Below are 18,795 nucleotides of genomic sequence, written 5' to 3' on the forward strand. Positions count from 1 at the left end.
TGTTTGTCTCTTTGGTTATAATTTAATACTTTTTTTGGGTTTTTGAATTCTAGTCATATAAGCCCTTCCTGTATCACAACAGTATACTCTTCGAACTATTGTACAAGGCACACTGTAAACATTTCCAGTTGATCTTTGAGTAGGGATTCGATATTTTGATATGAGTACAATATTCTGCGGAATTTGAAAATATCGATATCCAGTTATTATATTTCAATATTTTAGTTGTATGCAAACCTATTCTGAAAGATTTATCAGAAATGACAAAATTTCAGAACCCAATGGAGTATTAGTTTATTTAAAAGCCACAGTCAGTACTGTCGTTATTGTTTAAGCAAAATAGGCAACAGCCTAGGGCGGCAAGGTAGATGTGAATTGTGGTATTTTCTGGCACGCGGATGACACGCTGAGGGCCAGCTAACTGAAGGTCTGATTTGGTTCGGAAAATACCAAACTACAGAGTGTGTTTGTGTGTCTCCCTCTTTGAATTCTGACCAAGTTTGTGATAAGAAATTAAGCAACACACAACAACCTTTAATCACAAAATACAAGCACAGATAAATAAACTACACCATAAATATAATAAGGGCAAGTGTTTCTGATACGTTTGTTCAATTGGTAAGAGAAATGAAAAAAAGTTAATAAATCTCTCCAATCAGTCTAGTGCAAGCCCTCTCTATAAGCTCAAAAGAATGTTGAACTAAAGATTAAAATTAACTCTGCTAAGTTAAAAACAACGAAACGTTAAATGTAAATAAAGTCTAAAGTTGAAAAATCGTAAAGAAAAGAATCATTTAACAAAGGAAGTACTTGCTTCAAATACAAAACAGCAATAATACACAAATAGCCAGCTTGCTTACGGAATGCTCATCGTTCACGTGACCTTTATTCACTCTATTTAAGAGCTAGGGCGTTGCAGCCCCAGACCACTTTCCGATTCGCCAACAGAAAATATAGTATTTATATCTGGGATGTCACGAGCTATTTTTCCTGCAAAGGACTTGGTTAACGGATAAATAATTAATGAAGCAAGTCATTGACACAGCTAGAAAAAGGGATGCGTTTACTTGAACGACTTTCTGTGTCCAAATTGAACTGAAAGAAAAACAGAAATTTCGAACATTTTACATATTAACTCAGGGAGGAATTAACAAATGATAACATCCTGTACCACAGATGCAAAAGACAAATACTTTTGCTGATTAATTAATTTGCCAAGGTCGTGAGCATATACACTACTATGTATGTTGTATCTCAACCAGTCTTATGAGCTTCATATTGGGCAAAAGGCCTCATCAGCACTCGTATATAGATATAATATGGGTGACATATTATTACATTCTCCTTTGCTTTCACTTATAAGTTCTTGAAATAACTAATATAGTATTCCGTTAACTCATCGGAATCAAAAAGACTAGTTTACTTGTTCGCCTGTTCTTATGAAAGATGAATAATGTTAAGTCAATTAAAATAAATGATTCAATAATATTAACAATAAGCAGTCTGGTGTTAAAATCTATATAAATATAATAGTACTGTATGTTGTATGTCCATGTAACTGCTTCTCAGGGTGTGGATGGATCTTCACGAAAATTGGTATTGAGGTTAATTAGGTTCAAGCGGGGGTACATACAAATGTACAGTTTTGCATTTTACATTTTGCGGTTTTTATGGGCGTTTTTGACTCTTTTACTACTACTTTGCCCCCGTAGATGGTTCTTCACCAAATTTGGTATGGAGGTTCCTTGAGTCCATAGAGAGATACATACAAATTTTCAGTTTATCATTTTGCGTTTTGCAATTTTATGGACGTTTTTTATTTGTTTTTTACTACTACCTAACCTCCTCTGGATGGATCTTCACCAAATTCGGTATGGAAGTTCAATGGGTCCATGGGGAGATACATACAATTTTCAGTTTTGTATTTTGCTTTTTGCGGCTCTTATGGACGTTTTTTATCACTACTTCTCCCCCCTTTTGATGGATCTTCACCCAAGTTGGCATGAAGATTTGTTGAATCCATGGGAAGATACATGCAAATTTGCGGTTTCACATCTTGTGTTTAGCTGTTTTTATGGGCGTTTTCTTCGTTTTTTTTACAATTACATATAAGGGAAGCAACTTTTTCTGTCCTCAGATAACCTTTCATTAATCATGAATTTATAGCTTCCGTCCAGGAGATGGGTCCTCCAGCTAGTTAATAAATATTTTGATGGTATTGGAAGTAATAAACCTAATTCTGAGGTGTAAGGATTTACATAACATTGTTAACAATTAATCTAGTTAATGTCGAAAGAATTGTTGTTTAATGTGAATAGTGTCTCGACCTCTACTGTAGTGTCTCGACCTCTACTGTTTCTGTCCTATCCCAGCGGCCCTTGGTATTGGGCCGATACTAGATATAGCAGATATAATGTAGTTGACAAATTATTATATTACTCATTAGTTTAACTTAAAAGTTTTCATAATTAACTCTCTTGTAGCCAATAAGTGAAAGGGGTGGATGGTCTAGTTACCCTTCATATACAGTAAAAGTATATCGTGAAAAGACAGAATTTTAGTTCTTGTTTTGTTTTTTAGACAATGTACAGAAAAAATATTAGAAAGTTATTTTTTAAGTGTATGAAAGTTTGTAAAAAAATACAAGGTAATTAAGAAAGTGATAAATGAAACAATGATAACTCGAAACTAATTAAACAATAAACTAAAGAGAAACATTGCCAATGAAGGCATCTTTTTTTTTCTGGTGCTCAGTATATGAAAAGAAAAGTAGACAGCTTTCTGAATACTAAAATGTGTTCCTTTTAAGTTTTTGTAGTGCGACAAAGAAAGTGAAGAATTTACAATTAGAACAAACACGTCAAGAAACTACTTTTCTGTATAAGAAATGCGAAGGTTTCACAAAGGACCATTTGTCCATAGTCATCCCTAATATAAACTTGTAAGCTAGAGGAAAGCAGCTGGTCAATAGCACTCACTCCCAACTCTTGCACTGCGCTTGTCTGATAAAATAATGAGATTTAACTGTTACTCCTATAGTGCATCCATACAGGATTCTATACATGGGTATGATTTTGCGACAACAAGCAACAAAACATTATCTTCGGATTCACATTGGAGCAAATTAAATACTAGTTCACGCCTACTAGTACTGGAATTAATAAATATAACGGCATCAAAAATTTGTGATTCGAACAATTCTAAAAACATAAATGTAGAGAAAACTAAAATACATATGCATTCGATGTGGGTGATCGAGTTAAATGGCTAAGAATTTACTCAAAAGTTATTGGTCAAATGGATTCAATACGACTGCAGACACTTGACTTTCCCAAAGAATGAAATGAAAATATAGCAGAAATAACAACACAATAAGTTCAATACTCGGTTACAAGCTATTAATGATTTATTTTAACTGCAAGATCTTCAGCACAACAGTTGACTTTTCACTGCTGTCAAACAGAACAAAAGCCTGGAAAAATTGGCAGTTCTTTTAAGTCAAGATGTAAAGTCAGCAAAACATCAAGAGGCATTTAATCACCGAGAAGAATTAGAATCGATTGAAAATGATCCAAACAATTAACATGGAAATTTACGCTTAATAAATTTAATGGTGAAATATTACCGAATTGTATTTGAAAGACTTATCGACTTAATTGATAAGAGTTCATAGAACTTAAAATACTGGTCTTCAAGGAAGTCATGAACAGCTTTTCACGTGGCAATTTCCTATGTACGTTAAGTATTTGACCATATTTGAGCTTATTATGAAAGAATCATAGAAAGAATGTCACTCAGGAAAATCATAAGCACTATCTTGGAAAGATATTTTAGAATAAGCTGGTTCATTTCTTGACCAACAAGACTCAGACTCATGTGTTGAATGTTGCTAGAAATGTCAAGTATTGTTCGGTTTTGTTTGACTGTATTTGTGACATACGTTAGATAGAATAGACGAAATGGCAATTCGGTTTGTCAAAGCTACTGAGGGATTTGTAACTGAAAATGGTGAAGTCAGTACCAACCAGCATTTCCTCGAATTTTTGCTGCTAAGTCAATCAAAAGTAATATACAGTAATATAAAAGTAATATAGCGTTGAATATTAAATCACCAGCAATTGAAAGCTTTCTAAAATATCACTATTATGTTAAGGAAATAACAATAATAATTAAAAGCAACATATAAATAAAATGCATGCCTGTGTAAAAGAAGTTGTTACAATGCAAGTTTTTGTGTGAATACTGACATTGGCTGTGCTAGCAATTATTGATTTATCAAATTAACGTTTAAAGCGTGAATTATTACTTACAATTATAAAGCTTACACTTACTTCAGCATATGAGTATTCACCTTATAAACCAATATGTGAGAAATTATTTTTATGACATGTGCGATACTTCTAATACCAGATCGAAACTTGCTTTACGTACTGACAGCTATTGCGTGACACATTTTATGCAAACTATAGAATACATTACATGCTCTTAAATTAACAATTAACACACATCATGTTATAGCATTTGCTCGTAAATTCTGCATATATGTAAAAATTATAATTTTAAGTCTGAAATGCATTACACAAGCACTCACTAATACAGGGGCGTGTCCACCAAGGTGGCGGGGAGAAATTCCCTCAGCTTAGATATCAGGATATAATCTTTTATATGTTTAGATTCTCTCTACACTCTAACTCCCATTGATATGGAAGTTTTTTTAATGTGGGGCTTACTGCCCCCAAACTAACTTTGACCCTTCTTACCTTCCCCCTAGAAACGCCACCGCGCCATCTAAGAAATAGATTTATACAAGCTGGGTAATTACCACTATTTGTATACAATGGTAAGCAACAAAGTGGCCATATAAAACTGTAAAGTTTTTACTGCTCTTTAATGATAATTACAAACTAGGTGTCCTAGCATATGTCATTTTAAGGTAGCACAGTAGGAACGCCAATGGTTTTAAGCATTTTATATTAATTTCACTCATGTTGGTTCTAATGTTAGCTCGATGTTTATAATGCTCATTGTGATATTTCATCAAACTTCTTCCGAATTTTCTCTGTGTCATTTGTACTGTATTAGAAATGTTACAAATTAAATGTTTTTAAGTCCTTAAATATACTGTAAGATTAAACGTCTTTGCTGCGTGGTTTTGAAGATATAACGGTGAAATAGAAACCCGAATCTATTCAACTACGTTAAATTTTTCACTAGAAAATATGTGTTTAAGTACCCTTGTTTGTTTGTTTGTTTATGACAAAGCTGCTAAGGCAATTTTTTATTGCCGACCACAGAGAAGACAACCGGTCGGTAACACCCACCGACAACTATTAGGCTGTCCTTTCCCAACGAATAGCGGGATTAACCGTCATATAATAAAACCCCCGTAACTGAAAGGAAGAGCCTGTTCAGCGCCGGATTTTGGTCACGCGACCCATGGGTTGCGAGTCGAGTGCCCTAACCATTAAATCATACACCTGAAATATACAGAAACATAATAAAGTGTTTGAATTTTAAAACGGAAAATGTAAAAAGAAACAATACCTATAAGCATAAAGTTGGAAAATATAAGGAAATTTCAAAACATGTATGGTGTTCAGATTCTAACAAATATTGAAATAACTCAATGTGTTGAGATATAGATAAATAGATATAAATACACTGCTATAAATATTGTCTATGTCATGATAAGTTTCCAGATACAAGTAAACGCTATCGTCATATCATATGTGCACCTCGGTTTAAATGAGCTCATAACGTAAGAAGGGATACATTCTTAATTATAAATTAGGATATTAAGTTAGTACCGTAATTTATGCAGCACTAGACTAGTAAAGATGCATTAATTTATTAGTAGTGCTTGCGATCTTGCTTAAATATTTAGTTTTTCGTTAGGTGGCGCCTCCAGTGACACAACTGTAAATCTACGGACTTATAACGCTAAAAACCAGATTCGATACCCGTGTTGGTCATAACACAGACAGCCAATTGTGTAGCTTTGTGCTTAACAATAAATGCACTTTAGTGGCTCTACTTTTATAAAGATTTATTTTGAAAACTGAGAGTGTTTGATTCACTTACTGATTTATTTTGTGATTTTTCTGTTATTAAAAGAAGCTTGTCTCCTTCTGTTACAGTGTCCATAATGTCTTTTCTTAAATCTTCTTTAACAACGAGCACCAGCTTTGTTTTACCCGACAAGATGGACTTCTTTTTCAGCTGTTAAAATTGAGTTAAGAGAGAGAAAAATTATAAGTCACTACAGATATGAATACATAAGTCCGTATTTCATAAGTTTAACTTGTAAATCTTCATTTATAAGCCTAATAACATGTATTTTGACGTCTAAGATGTTGAAAATCGAAATTATAAAGTCTGTAGTTAGTTACGATATTGCACAATTGAGCTTTTAATACGCATTCTCATAGTTGATTTAGTTGTTGAAATACGCACTGTCCCTAATTTTGAAGTCAATACACTACCAACCTGTGAGTTACTCTAACCGAATAGTGATAGTTACTCTCATTACGCACCAACGGCTCCTTAATGATTTGTTTTTTTATATAAGATGGTAATGAGGCGCGGACCGCGAAACCCCGGGTTCACAGTCCGGCACGCTAACCATTTGCCCGCGTTTATTATACTTAGAGTTTTTAAACTTACATTAACAACTTTATTTAAAAGTGTGTTGGAGAGTAGAATGATGATGTCCCAAAATAAGAGCTAATAGATTCGTCTATATTATATTTGAACTAATTAGCACGACAGGTCAATCGCTGGTCTTTTAAAATGTTATGGAAATTAATACAATCTTTAGCATGGAAAAAAAGAAAACTTTAAACATAATATATATTTCGAGAGACATCTTATTATAGAAATATGCTATTTTCTTCATTCTTAAATTAATAATAATCCATAAAATGTATTCAAATTTGAAAGTTAGATAATTCTAATAAAATCTGAAAACTGCTAATTTTCAATCTGTATAAGAACTTTTAGGAGATCTCATGTATAGTGATGAAGCTTTTGTGCATAGGAGTAAAGGAAAACATTATACTACCAAATTTATTGGCGCAATTATTTTACGAAGTCGTACACTAGTTGAAGCAATTATTTCACGAAGTCGTACACTAGTGGAAGCAATTATTTCACGAAGTCGTACACTGGTTGAAGCAATTATTTCACGAAGTCGTACACTAGTTGAAGCAATTATTTCACGAAGTCGTACACTAGTTGAAGCAATTATTTCACGAAGTCGTACACTAGTTGAAGCAATTATTTTACGAAGTCGTACACTAGTTACAACATTCAATAAGTTCAGTAAAATGTTAATCTTTAACCAAATTTTCTGAACTAATGAAAGGTATTTAGGCTTTAATACCCGGGGTGTTCTAGAACTGATCAATTCTCCGCCCCGCTCGAGGTATTATGTTTGACTTAGTGAAAAATAATTATGAATGATAATAATTAAATAAACCTATTAACAATGAAGTGACGTATCTTCATATAAACTTACTCCAGATGACTTGATTTGAAGATCTTGGAAGACTCGTAATAAAAATCGTATTTTCAAAACACAAATTTAAAGTTTTCTTTTCATGCTTTTTTTTTAAGTATTGGGATGTACAACTTTCAACTTTATCAAATCTTGACTGTGAAATGTTTGAATTTCGGTTTATTGAGAATAACACGATGAATGTAATATATCTTAGTCCATTGAGTGTAATATATATTTTCCATATTTTTATGCATTGACTGTGATTTATCTTCCAATATTCTAATGATTACTGTAACGTTTTTCCAATATTCTTGTGCTTACTGTGATGTTTTCAAAATTTCTAATTTACTGACTATAATGTAATATATTCTAGTGCTGATTGTAATATGTTTTCTAACTTTCATTGTGTTGAATTTAATATGTTTTCTAACTTTCATTGTGTTGAATTTAATATGTTTCTAACTTTCATTGTGTTGAATTTAATAGTGCTGACTTTAATGTTTTAACTCTTAGTTTGTTGACTGTAATATATTATCCAACTTCCAATTTCTTGAATTTAATATATTATAGTATATTGTATGTAGCGTATTTTCCAGTTTTGGGTATGTTGTAATATATATTCTAACTTTCTAGTGTGTTCATGTTATGTGTTTTCTAGTATTCTAATGTTAGATATAGTTTTTTCTTCCAGATTTCTAGTGTGTTAATTGTAATATTTATATAAATCTTTCTGATATGGCAACTATAAATGCATATTCCAGGTGATTGGGTGTTCCTTATATTCTAATTTTCTCGTTTACAAACATTAATGCATTTTCATACTGTTAAATATTTCGAAACATTTTTACCTCTTTCAACGCTTCAGAATTTGTTATCTTGTCAAAAATTCCCAAAACTACTTTCTTATTTGGCAGGTAGAGACCTGAGTGTTGAGGTGGAACCAGAGAATCGGAAAAATTCAAAGCAAACAACGATGTCGTTACTCCTCCTTCATGAAGTTTCTGTATTACGAGCTCAGTTCCTTGTGTTGCAGAAGAGAAAAACCATATAATTACTTCGCCTTATCAATATGTATTTCATTAATTATTTTAAAGCTCCAGATAAGAAAATCCAACTTTCTTGCATTCTTAAGAAACTGTTTATCCAAAGCTTTTGTTGGCATTACTTTTGTAAGTGTTTAGATCTGAAAAAAAAGGCCTCAAGTCGAAACTCATGAAACATTAAAGTAAACTTGTGTCCTTGTTTTGAACCCAAACTATTACGCATCATCGTAATGGAAATATGTTTAAAAGTTTCATTACAGTGAGCATGAAGTCATAAATGTCATCCACGGAGCATAATTTAATCGGTGACATTTTACTGAGTATAATCTTATAAGTGCCATATTAATAAACATAAATTTACAGTTATCAGTATCTTGAGCATACAATGGGTATCAGTATGCTGTGTATACTTTTAGAAATGCTATAAGAAGCAACATAACCCACCGACAGTTTCACTCTATAGCATCAAAACTCTGTAAGTTACTTAGGCCTCCTGGTGTGTCTAAGACTGGGTTGGCCAGTAAGTTTTTTTTTTTTGTAGAGGATTGGATATTACGTACAAAAAGTGCCGAAATATATATTCATTATATTTCATTGTCAAAACATCGACCTCTCTCAAGCAACTGAAAACTCTTAAATAAAAATTAGTTGAGTTTTAAATTTTGAGTTAAAAATTGAAACTTAAAAGTTAAACAACTAGCATTTTTATACCCCTTAGAATTTCTTAGTTTTTCAGTCATACTGAAGCTGCATATAGATGACACTGTTATGTTCTTGATGCTTTATGGCCTAATAATCTTCCCAAGTTAAAGCAAGTCCTCGGATATTTTCAAAATTTAGTCTGTTAGGCTTAATTTAGGTAGGACAATACTGCAACATTTTTATAATCATTATTTACTTTATTATTTATCTATTTATTTTTATTGGCTGTTACTACTTTCGTTAATTTCCTAATATTATTTTGAGATCTGGAAGTAACTAAACAAAACTTTTACTATTTTAAATGTTATTATACATTGAAATCCGATTTGAAGAATTTTCATTACAAATTAATGTATTCATGAACTTGCCATTTAGAAGCACATCATTTTCTTTATTATACATTGATATTTACTAAAACAAGCACAGATTCCTATTATTTCACTCCTAAAGACAGCTATCTTGCGTACACTGTGAAACATTACTGATTTTTAAGATACATTATATTTGCTTTATTTACTAGACTTGAAATAGCCAAACTGACCTGAACGAATGTGCATTTAGAAATAAATATTATGAAATATTTCTTTACATCATAGGGATTTTTTTTACATCTTGATAATTCTCTTTAAACCAATGTCTTTTTTATTTTTATTAAATATAATATTTTCTATTTTTGATTGAGGTACAATGTTTCGCATATATTAATGAAATATGCTAATCCATTTATATATTTTTAAGACATAATTGAAATATTTCTAAGTATGGACGATAGGATAATTTGAAATACTTTCTAGTTACAAATCCAGGCCCCCCAGTGGCACAGAGGTATGTCTGCGGACTTACAACGCTAGAAACCGGGTTTCGATACCCGTGGTGGGCAGAGCACAGATAGCCCTTGTGTAGCTTTGTGCATCATTAAAAACAAACAAACAATACAAACCCAGTGATATGATTTTTTAAACTTTTATTTTTTAACATTTCATACTTACAGCAAAAGAAAGGAAGAACAAGAAAGTCAGTTGTTTTATACTCCTTCTCTCAAGTGTATATCAAATTTTTAGACATCTACCTCGCATCTGTTGGCTGCATTGTAAACAGCGTTCATGTAACACACTTTAATGTCGCTATAAATGAAAGATCTTAAATTCGACTCGTTGCATTTTGATCATATTTACAATTCCTCAGTGGGACAGCTGTAAGGCTACGGACTTGCAATGTTAAAATACCGGGTTTGATTCCTCGCGGTGGACACAGCAGTCAGCTCAATGTGGTTTTGCTATAGAACATACACATATATTGTATAGGCTAAGTGCACAGTCTTTGACAGCAGTTTATTTTTTGGAAGAGTGGTGAACAAGTATCAAAGTAAAAATTAATATGTAAAAATATTAGTTGTCCATAGCTTCACTTCTAAAGCGCGTATCTGTTGTACTAAGAACTTAGAGCTTTGGAGACATTTTGAAAGTTATGAATATATCATTGAAATTTCTTGCACTCTGTGAAGCATATTTAACTAAATATCAACTAGAAATTATTCCATAAATATTGCGTTTCTTGTTTGTTTTTGTTTTTTTAATTTCGCGCAAAGCTACATGAGGGCTATCTGCGCTAGCCGTCCCTAATTTAACAGTGTAAGACTACAGGGAAGGCAGCTAGTCATCACCACCCACCGCCAACTCTTGGGCTACTCTTTTACCAACGAATAGTGGGAATGACCGTAACATTATAACGCCCCACGGCTGAAAGGGCGAACATATTTGGTGGGATGGGGATTCGAACCCTCGACCCTCAGATTGCGAGTCGAGCGCCTGAACCATCTGGCCATGCCGGGCTTGCGTTTCTTCTCTTGGGTGAATAATGGGCTCGTTGTAAATATATATATATATATATGTGTGTCGATGTTACATACTCAGTGAAATCCAGACTAATAATAAACTAGAGAAATTTAATATTGTTCTGTTGTACGTTTATAGTAGTTTTATGTTGATCTATCAGTATTTAATTTCCAAGCATGTGTTATAACATACAAAAAAATTATATTTTATGTTCACATAGAACTTATGTTTCCGAATGATTTTATAACATTTAAAAAAAGGAGATATTCTATGCTATATTAACATAGAATGCTAAAACTGCATCCTCTTAAATCTCCTGAAAGGAAACAAATAAATAGAAGAGACATAATGATGGTTTTTTGTTCACTTCGAGGAAATGTTTATAGTAAATAGCTAGTGATGAAACATATTAGCTTCTTTCCATTGCCTATACAATATCTTGAAAACAACGTTTTAAGCGTTTGATTTTGGTAGATTGTTGTCCTTCTACATATTTCTTTTGAGGAACTCGCCTTACAAAATAGTTCCCATGTCTGTAATATTTCGTACAACAGCAACGCAACTTAAAGATATTTCCAACCAGCCTTTACACGTGTAAGTAAGTTAAACATTAATAAGAAAGCTTTAAACGTATACTTACAATTAGCTTAAAAACATAAGCTAGCTTAAAAACTGGTGACGTATTATATCACATTTTCATTTTCAGCGGTCCATAATTCTACATTCTATTTTTAATTTTATACTGTTACGTGGAAAAAAAGTAAATTCAGCTTAAGATTTTAAAGCTGAAATAATAATAAATATGTAACAATCAAAAAGCTACACTTATCTTTTCTAGAATGAATAACATCAATATGTCGAATATGAAGCCGTTTTACAATATCTCTGACAACTTCACTTAAATGATGAGGATGACATATTGGATTGGCATATTCTGTGGACTTCGCAAAACATGAGTACAAATAGACATTTAAGAAATATGCTAAAACAAGTTTCTTCAGCATGATTGAACCCGTGACTTAACTTTGAATCAAAGCTATATATACACTACCCACACTTGCTCAGAGTCGCCCAATGGGAGTACTCTTAACGTCAGTCAATTAGATCTAACAGTTTCGGTTAGGAAAATATTTAGGCTGTCAATAAAACTGTAGAGTTTTGCCCGATTAAATCTTGCCTTAGATTATATGTTGTTGATGGACAAATAATATATAAAGCATATTTTAGAGAAAACACACTTCTGTCAGTACAGGTGTGTATTTAGGCAATGCTAATGTATTGTGAACATCGAAAAACCCATACTTGAAATTTCGTGTATGAATTAAAACGACATGCAGTCAAACATGTCGTGCAAAGAAACAGCACGCAATTTTAGAGCTAATGACATATTTATAGCTTTAAAATAACTTGTTAGTTTGTGGATATTACCATATAATACAATAAAGAAGGCAAAATTTGTTAGCTATAAAGTACACTATATCCTCAATCTGTTTTCTTAATTTTACTATTTTTTCTACATTAACAATGAGTTAAAAATAATGTGAAGGTTAATGATAATCATACATATGGACAAAACGACGACTTTCAGAGGAGAATAAATCATTACCATGTGTCACAACAAGTTTAATTTTTACTAACAGTTTTGTCTTCCAATGGTCAGCGGTAAGTTTAAAGCCTTACAATTCTGAAATTCTGGGTTCGATTCCCAGTTCTAAACAGAGTGTAGAAAACCCTTTGCGTAGCTTTGCGCTATAGCAAAACAAACAAACTAACCGGTTTTCTGTTTGTTTGTTTTTGTCATGGGGAATTCTTTATTGATAAATGAATGCGGTAGGAAGATCTACTTCTAAAATTAATGTTGATCATTCAAAGATGGGTGTGAGAATGCGACGCAGAAAACTACGCATTTGAATTTTCAACCTGAACAGGACCTTATGCGTATCATTGCTAAGTGACCAGGTCAGATACACCTGTAATTCAGATACAGTCGTCCCTCATTTGGAGCTACTGACCAAAGATAGGGCAGCCGGACGACAGCCCTCACTGCCACAGGGGCTTTGTCCAGCCGAATAACGAGATTAATTGTTACTTGTATAGTTAGCCTGCAGACTAAAGTGTTGAGGCTATTTAGCGTCGTGATAACCACAACCTTTAACTCTTCAATCTACAGCCGGACACGTGAACTATTGGACCACGTCATGCGGAAGACGATTATATCTGTTCTATACTATTGTAATAAATTAGTTTTATAACGATGTGACTTGCTTGTATGCTTTTGTGTCTAGTAGTCCATTGGAGTTTCCTGTTTTTGTATCTTATCGAACGGTTCCATGAAATGCAATACATTCTGAAATTACGAGCCTTTTATTACCATGTGTATCGTTCTGACAACAAATTAAGTTTCATGTTATTTTAACTTACCTACATTGATATTGTTGTTCGAAAATCTATGTATTTAATAATTCTTACGTAGAGAAACAAACTAATTAACACTTCGACTTAGATGTAATTAATTCATTACTCTGCAAATATCAACATTAACAGTTGTTTTTTTTTAAACAAGGATACTACTATTACTCCAACTAGTACTGAGAAAGATCCTTTGCAAAGTATTCTATATAGAAATCATCTCCAGTGAAATATCTTGTTTATATAGGAATTATTCATGATGCTTGGTAGCGGGCTAGGAAAATAATTTTAACCTTTGACTCGAATAGAAAACACACACACATAAAAATAAAGAATTAATGTGGCATTATATGACCATCACGAATAAGAGATAGAGAGGAGTTCCGCTATATTCATTCACATTTTTTAGATTTAATGATCAATATAGTTTCTGGAGTTTTTGCTCTTTTTGTACCAGTTTCTGTTCCAAGAATTCAATAATTTTTGGGAGGAAGTATCGAGTGTTTAGTTTCTTTTAAGTGTTCAAAAATCATAGGACAGTTTTCAGTTCTCTTCCAGTTTTACCAAAATAAATCGTTCACATGTGTCGCATTGGATTTCATATATATATTATTATTTTGTTGTCCTTTTCCTTGGAATAACTTCCAACGATGTTCTATATTTTTATTTCTGTTTTATGTATGATTAAAGTTTTGAATTTTGCGCAATGTTACACGAGGGCTATCTGCGCTAACCGTCCCTAATTTAGCAGGGAAAGACTAGATGGATGGCAGCTAGTCATCACCACCCACCAACTCTTGGGCTACACTTTTACTAATAAATAGTGGGATTGACCGTTATATTATAACGCCACCACGGCTAAAAGGACGAGCATGTTTGGTGGGACCCACGTCCCTGAAATTGCGAGTCGAGCGCCCTAACCACCTGACCATGCTGAGCATGCATGATTAAGTAGTTGATGTTAATGTTGTGCTTTTTTGATGATACGTTTCCATATGCCAACAAGAATAAAAGGTATAGTGTTTGTGATAAAGTTTTGTTTGTTTGTTGCCTTGTGGTTTCTTGTTAGATTGAATGTCTCATGTTTTTTAATTATTTTCTTTCCTTTTTTAGCCCCCTCCCCCACTGGCACAGCGGTATGTCTGTGGACTTACACCGCTAAAAACCAGGTTTAGATACCCATGGTGGGCAGAGCACAAATAGCCCTTTGTGCAACTTTGTGCTTGCTCCCTAGTGGCACAGAGGTATGTCTGCGGACTTACAACGCTAGAAACCGGGTTTCGATACACGTGGTGGGCAGAGAACAAATAGCCCTTGTGTAGCTTTGTGCATAATTAAAAACAAACAAACAAACTTTGTGCTTAATTACAAACAAAGAAACTTTCTTTTTTAATTTTCGTTCGGAGTAGCCATTTTTATTTACTGTTTAAATTGTTGAAAATATTCTATCATAAACAAATAAAACACTGGGTACACAACCTAAATTTGTGTGCTGCATAAACTATTTTGATTCTAAGAAACCAAAATATCCCGCACTATTCTTACAGGAAAATAACAGGTAAAACTTTGTTTTCTCTCATACATAACGTTGCTCTATTCTAAAGACCAGAGGTGAAACTGCAATTTCTCTCAATTACTCTCCATTACTTTCATCTGGCTATGAAACTTCACACCTACTGGAAATTTCAATGTCAAAAGTGAAACCTACTCTCTAGAGTTTAAATGAAAATAACAGACATTTTAAAGTTATATTGCACAGGTCAATACCCACAATTAACATCACACTACAAAGTCTTCATATTGGGTTCCTTTTCATTCTCACGCAGTTTAATTGTACTTCTCCTCTAATTGAGTCATTTATTCTGTGCAACGCTCATGAATGATCTAGAGTAATTTTTACACGTAGTCACATACACCATTAGCTTTCAGACAGGAGAGCGTCCATCTTGCCCGTTGCTTAACTAACTTAGCAAATATAGCTTTGATTGAATCAGGCTCAGATGTCAACTCGAGAAATAAATACTTCAGACCAAATTCAGCTGGACTAAGACTTTCAACTAAAGTTCTCAAAAGTCGAGATAAATCATTCGCATTGTCATTATTGCATATGAGAGAGTTCTTCCAACTTCAAAAAATATACAACCTAGGAAAAAATCTGGCAATAGGCTTCATAGATCTCTTGCTACTCTGCTAGATTAGGTGAATGATTCTCGCGAAACGTTGGACATTTCGCCTCGAAGAAAGTCATCGGTAGCTCAAAAAATAAAGGTTGCTAACCTGTTTTGACTATGCTTTCGAACACCTAATTATCATCTTCAGTTGTGTAAACTGTCGGTGCGTTAAGCAAATCAAGTGAAAATTAATGCAGCGCCTACATGATTGTACAGTCAATTTCACTTGATAGCTTGATAATTAAGCAGAAATGATACAATGCAGTGTATACACTATATGGGGAACATCGCTTGATAGCCTGATAATCAAGTGTAAATCACACAATGTAGTATGTTACGTATTACATTTTCAAATAGCCTAGAACTGAGTTAAATTGTAGTTTAGATTTAGTAGTTAACTAAATGCCGATATATATCCAATTTATGATATTTGCCAACAAGCTTGATACACATAGTTTTCTTTTTTTATACAAATATATTTTAATATACAAGCAATAATACAATTTACAAATAGTTATCATAAACAATGATTTATATACAAAAGTTTTACAAACTTACAAGCAATATAAAGTCTTGTTTCGAGTCTGGAATTTCCTTGATGTCTTATCGAGGGTTCACAATGAACGAGTTAATTTCGAGTTGACGTAGGTACAATTCAATTCATAGAAAACTAGCTAGCTCTATGTAGCTGATCACACGCCGATTACAGGTCGAGCTTGAGTTTTTTACCGCTGAAGTTATATAACGTCTTCGTAAAAGTACTAATGTCCGATGTGAATCCACTAAAGTTAAATGGTTTATAATGTTCGAAATTTATAAATGTACCTGGTCAAATATCTGAAGTTTTACGATTAATAAGCGTTAATCACAATTGTAGCTTCCGAGGTTTATAGTATACCAACTATAGCAAACAAATAATATATACTGATTTTTTTAGGCGCGTCGCGTTGGTTATATTTATAGGCGTGTGGAGAATTTCTCAAAAAATTCAGATTACGTAACAATACAAAGAGCTACACTAGCGTTTATGTACATACATATATTGTTGATTCTTACACTCGGGAATCTTCTACAACTTTAGAGAATAGGCGGGAGTTTCGCAACACATATTTAACTGTATACGTTATGTACATTTCTAAGTATAAATTTAATTTAAACAAACATCGATATTAAAATTAATATATAATAGTATTTTGTTTGTTTGTTTTTAATTAAGCAAAAAGCTACACAATAGGCTATCTGTACTTTGCCCACCACGGGTATCGAAACCCGGATTCTAGTGTTGTAAGCCTGAAGACATACCTCTGTGCCACTGGGGGGGGGCATATAATGATAAATCCGTCACAAGTATATATATTATATAGTGTGCAACACTTGATAGCCTGATAATCGAGTATAAATCACACAATGTAGTATATATATATTATATATAGTAAATATCAATTGACAGCCTGATAATCAAGTGTAAATCACCCAGTGTAGTATATATATATTACATAGTGTACATCACTTAATAGCCTGATAATAATGTGTAAATCATCCAATGTAGTATGTATATTACATAGTGAACATCACTTGATAGCCTGATAATCAAGTGTAAATCACCCAGTGTAGTATATATATATATATATTACATAGTGTACATCACTTAATAGCCTGATAATAAAGTGTAAATCATCCAATGTAGTATGTATATTACATAGTGAACATCACTTGATAGCCTGATAATCAAGTGTAAATCACCCAATGTAGTATATATACAATATAGTGTACATCACTTGAAAGTTTGGAAAGCAAGAACTGCCACTTGTTCTCAATCAGTAACCTGCTGACTACCTGACCATCGTAGCTGTTTTATTCAGATTTAATCTCTGCCATAACGTTAATAGCGTTGGCAGTGCCGTGGACCATCAGAACTGAGTATCACTTCTGGATCTAGTGTTCCCTCATATTTCTTGTCATAAACAGCCAGGTATGTGTTCTTAGCTCGTCCTCGTCATCGTAGTGAAGTAGAACAGAATTTTCGTCATCGTCCAACTTTGATACCATTTCATTTGATTCGTCACAATCAAGCGAGTTTATCATTACAAACAGAGACAGCTGACCGACATGTGCACTCTTCGACTGCTGTATCTCATATGTTAAAGGACTAATTTGTTGGATAACCAAATGAAGTCTGGTTTAAATGGAACCAAGAGGCTTCCATGTTGTTGGTACATACCAAAGCAACGCCCAGTTTCTACTTTGGTATATCTATTCCTTTACTGTCTTATCATAGCACATTTTCTGATATATGGTGACCTTTTCTAAAAGAGGTAGATCATTGCACTCTTGCTATCAGAGAACTGCATTGTGAATAGTTATTATGGTCTAAGGCTAAACAAAAATATTTTGTGCTTCCTGTATCTCGGCCTGCGTGGTCAAGCTTTATCGGAATAACTGTTTAGACTTTAGAGTAATTGAGAACAGAGTGATGTCAACTCTAAAAAAAAATTAAAATGCCACATTTAGTTGTAATTTTAAATATAACGAGTGACTAAAAAATATGGAATCACATTTCATAAGTAAAACATGAGCGTTTTTCTTTGATAGGTTGTTTAGGCAGAGTATTCATAATGAATCTAAGTTTCAAATGGACAGAAACTGCCTTACGAAAGGCGGAAGACTTTCGAAATGTCGTCCTCTACACTTGCAGGTTTCTACAATAGGCAGTTGCTGTCCATTTGAAACATAGATTCATTATGAGCGTTTTTGTCTGTTTGTTTCTTGTTAAGCCCAAAGCTACTCAACGGGTTATCTATGCTGTACTCACTGCGAGTATCGAAACCCTACTCTGAGCGTTATAAGTCTTCAGATTTACTGCTGAGCTACCGGACAGGTTGAACTTTTTTATTATTATTAATTTTGTACCATAATGTACCATGCAGTGAAAATATAAAAACGTGAACTGCATTATACCGAGTTTCCTTTGGAAAAACAAGAAAAACAAGGACAATGCCCTATTACTAGAGCAAGCTTGGCTAATTATAGCTATAATTTGCAACATTAGCCCCAAGTTTATGGGTAGATAATTACTTATTTGGTGTAAGCCTTGATACGATCCTGTGAAATTTGCTTTGTAGTTACATCAACCAAGT

At 33.3% G+C, this 18,795-nt stretch overlaps 1 protein-coding gene across 1 annotated transcript in view; it reads right to left on the bottom strand.

Moving 5' to 3' along the window:
• LOC106470426 (glutamate receptor 2-like) overlaps positions 1 to 18,795 on the bottom strand; it is a 46,273-nt gene that overhangs the window by 13,219 nt on the left and 14,259 nt on the right. The window contains exons 3-4 of the mRNA XM_022399940.1: positions 7,061 to 7,295; positions 6,082 to 6,219 (exon numbers count right to left, since the gene is read on the bottom strand). Of these exons, the coding sequence (XP_022255648.1) occupies positions 6,082 to 6,219; positions 7,061 to 7,295 (373 nt within the window). The remainder of the gene's footprint in view (positions 1 to 6,081; positions 6,220 to 7,060; positions 7,296 to 18,795) is intronic.

This window comes from Limulus polyphemus, unplaced genomic scaffold (genome assembly GCF_000517525.1).
Source record: "Limulus polyphemus unplaced genomic scaffold, Limulus_polyphemus-2.1.2 Scaffold105, whole genome shotgun sequence".
NCBI classification, from domain to species: domain Eukaryota; kingdom Metazoa; phylum Arthropoda; class Merostomata; order Xiphosura; family Limulidae; genus Limulus; species Limulus polyphemus.